General features: G+C 45.2%; 1 protein-coding gene across 1 annotated transcript in view; it reads left to right on the forward strand.

Annotated features, from left to right (window-relative positions):
- TBX3 (T-box 3) overlaps positions 1–1,830 on the forward strand; it is a 14,293-nt gene extending 12,463 nt beyond the window's left edge. Inside the window, exon 10 of the mRNA XM_010828830.1 lies at positions 8–1,830. Within this exon, the coding sequence (XP_010827132.1) occupies positions 8–232 (225 nt within the window). The 3' untranslated portion in view covers positions 233–1,830. The remainder of the gene's footprint in view (positions 1–7) is intronic.
- The last annotated feature ends 822 nt before the right edge of the window (positions 1,831–2,652 follow it).

Genomic DNA, 2,652 nt, shown 5'->3' on the forward strand with positions numbered 1-2,652 from the left:
GGGCCCCCTCGACGGCAAGGCCGCCGCCCTGGCCGCCAGCCCGGCCTCGGTGGCCGTGGACTCGGGCTCGGAACTCAACAGCCGCTCCTCCACGCTCTCCTCCAGCTCCGTGTCCTTGTCGCCCAAACTCTGCCCGGAGAAGGAGGCGGCCACCAGCGAACTGCAGAACATCCAGCGGTTGGTCAGCGGCCTGGAAGCCAAGCCCGACAGGTCCCGCAGCGCCTCCCCGTAAACCCCTCCCCAGAAAAGTCTCTTCATTCCAGTCCAATCCAGTCTGCAGTGCACTTTGTGGGATGTCACATAAACCCCGGGCGTGCAGTGAGGTCAGCCCTTTTTTGTGCAGCCTTGTCTGGGAAAGGGGTGCTGGACTCCCTGGAGAGAATGTGCTAGAAACAGGCCCTGTCTTCTTGGCTGTGGTTTATACATCCGGGATCTGGCTCAGAAACGTCCCAGTTGCATTGAGCTGTTGGGGGTAGGAGTTAAAGCCTTGGCGGCCAGAGCAACTCCTTGGGGGCTGGTCTGGAAGCTGTGGGAAGATCCGAGGTAGCCAGGCCCCAGGAGGGGAGGTGTTGAAAAGTTACTCCCACAGTGAAGATATATATATATATATATTTTTTTTTTTTTTCCTTCACCGTCCCAAGTGGAAACACAAAATTGAAAAAAAAAAATACTGGGGACAAATGGATACATTAACATGATTCTGTTCGTGAAGATTAAAAACTTTCTAGTGACGTGCATATCAGTTCTAAATAAATTACTGGGCAGCATTGTTTGGGGAGGGAAGTCTCTGCCATTCTTGTTTAGTCTCTATTAAGGAAATCTGTGTCTTTTTAATAATTCTTGTGATGTTTTAAGAGCTCTAGGTCTCTTGCATGTTCCACAGTAATGTATTTGTGGGTTTTATTTTTGAATGCTTGCTTTTAGAGAGAAAATATGACCCCTTATCTTTTCCTAGATCATTGACAACCTTAAGGGGGATGGCTTAAAAGGAAGGGATGGGGAAGATACCAAAAATGAATTTATTTTATCTAAGTTCTGTAGCAGGATTCATGTTGTCCCTCTGGCAGTTCTTTTCTGTTTCCTGTATATGCAATAACAAGGTTTTTAAAAAAAAAAATAAAGAAGAAGCGAGACTATTAGACAAAGTATTTATGTAATTATTTGATAACTCTTGTAAATAGGTGGAATATGAATGCTCAGAAAATTAAACTTTAATTTATTGACATTGTATATAGCTCTATGTAAATAGGATTGCAGCTGTCAGGTTTTGTGGTTTTGTTTTCCTATAGTCAGTTTTATTTCAAGGTCACAGGATCGCTTTTAAAAGTAGAAAACACACTTTCTGCACCGACACCAACATAGTTTTCAAAAGAGTCATCTGCAAAGAAAATTTCTTTTCTAATGTCCAAAACTGGGGGAAAGTGCTATTTGCCATTTTACCGAAAACTGGGGAGGTGGTGCCACTTCCTAGCCCCACCTGAAATTCCTAAGAGTGTTTTTGAGATTGCTTGGGGCGGGTGGGGGGTGGAGAGTGCAGAGGCTGTGGTTTGACTTTCTAATTTTTCTTTCCTATTTGTATTTGCTAGTCTCTGATTTCTTCAAAACAAAGTGGAATTGACTACTTACTGTCCTCAGTGTTGATGTTTTGAATTGGTGCCTCTAGAGACATATTCACAGTTAAAAAGTCAGGTGCTGAGAGATGGTTTAAAGACAAAAATTCATGAAGGTATATTTTGTGTTATAATTGTTGATGAGTTCTTTGGTTTTCTGTATCTCCCCCCACCCCTTTAAAAATCTCATTGAAATTTCAATAAATTTTTATTGAAATGTCTTTGGGCCTCCTGTTAAGTGTTTGGTTTTTTTTTTTTAGGGACCTTTCCTGAAAGTGGAGTCAAGTCTTTCTTCCCTAGCTTCCTTTTTAGCCCCTTCTCTTTGCCTTTAAATAATTAAGACCGCCCCCACTGAACCCAAAAGAGATGTCAGTCAAGTTATAAAGCTAAAAACAAAAGTCCCTTACTCGGCCGGCGGAAGGGAGCCGCTTCAATCTGAAATTACTTTTCCTTGAAATTAGGAAGCAAAACGAGAGGCGGAAGGGGGGCTGATTAGAATTGGATAGAATCGCAATTGCAGATACTTAAGTTTTAATGGAAAAAGAATGTTCGCTCCCTAAGTCAGTGTTTCCCAGCCGAATCCGATCAAAAATGAGTGCGAGGACCGCGAACGTTTTCGTTTGGGGTTCGCTCTTTCTCTGCGCTTCAATCTGAGCCATCCAAGTCAATTTTTTCTTGCCCCAGTGTGCAGAAAAGAAAAAATAAAAAAATCTAGCAGACTCTCCCCGCGGCTAGCTCCGGCCTGGCAAGGGAGCAACCCTCCAGACCGCCCGAGAAAGGGATAAACTCGAACGTCCCCTGAAGTCTCCGGTGTCTCAAATTGGACTAGGCTGACCCAAGGTACCCCCTCCGAGTCCTCAGCCCGGACTGTGCGTGCGACGCGCGGCCAGCTCTGCGCAAACTTTGTGTCCCGCGAGGGAGGAGGGCAGTTTCCAAAAGGTAATTCCAGGGCACATATTTGACCCCCCTCTGAGGGAAAAGTCACCAGGAGGCTGACACCCTCCTCCAGTTCTTCCCTCCAACCAGCCTCCGGGGCTGTTTG

Source organism: Bison bison, unplaced genomic scaffold (assembly GCF_000754665.1).
Source record: "Bison bison bison isolate TAMUID 2011002044 unplaced genomic scaffold, Bison_UMD1.0 scf7180017864495, whole genome shotgun sequence".
Classification (NCBI taxonomy): domain Eukaryota; kingdom Metazoa; phylum Chordata; class Mammalia; order Artiodactyla; family Bovidae; genus Bison; species Bison bison.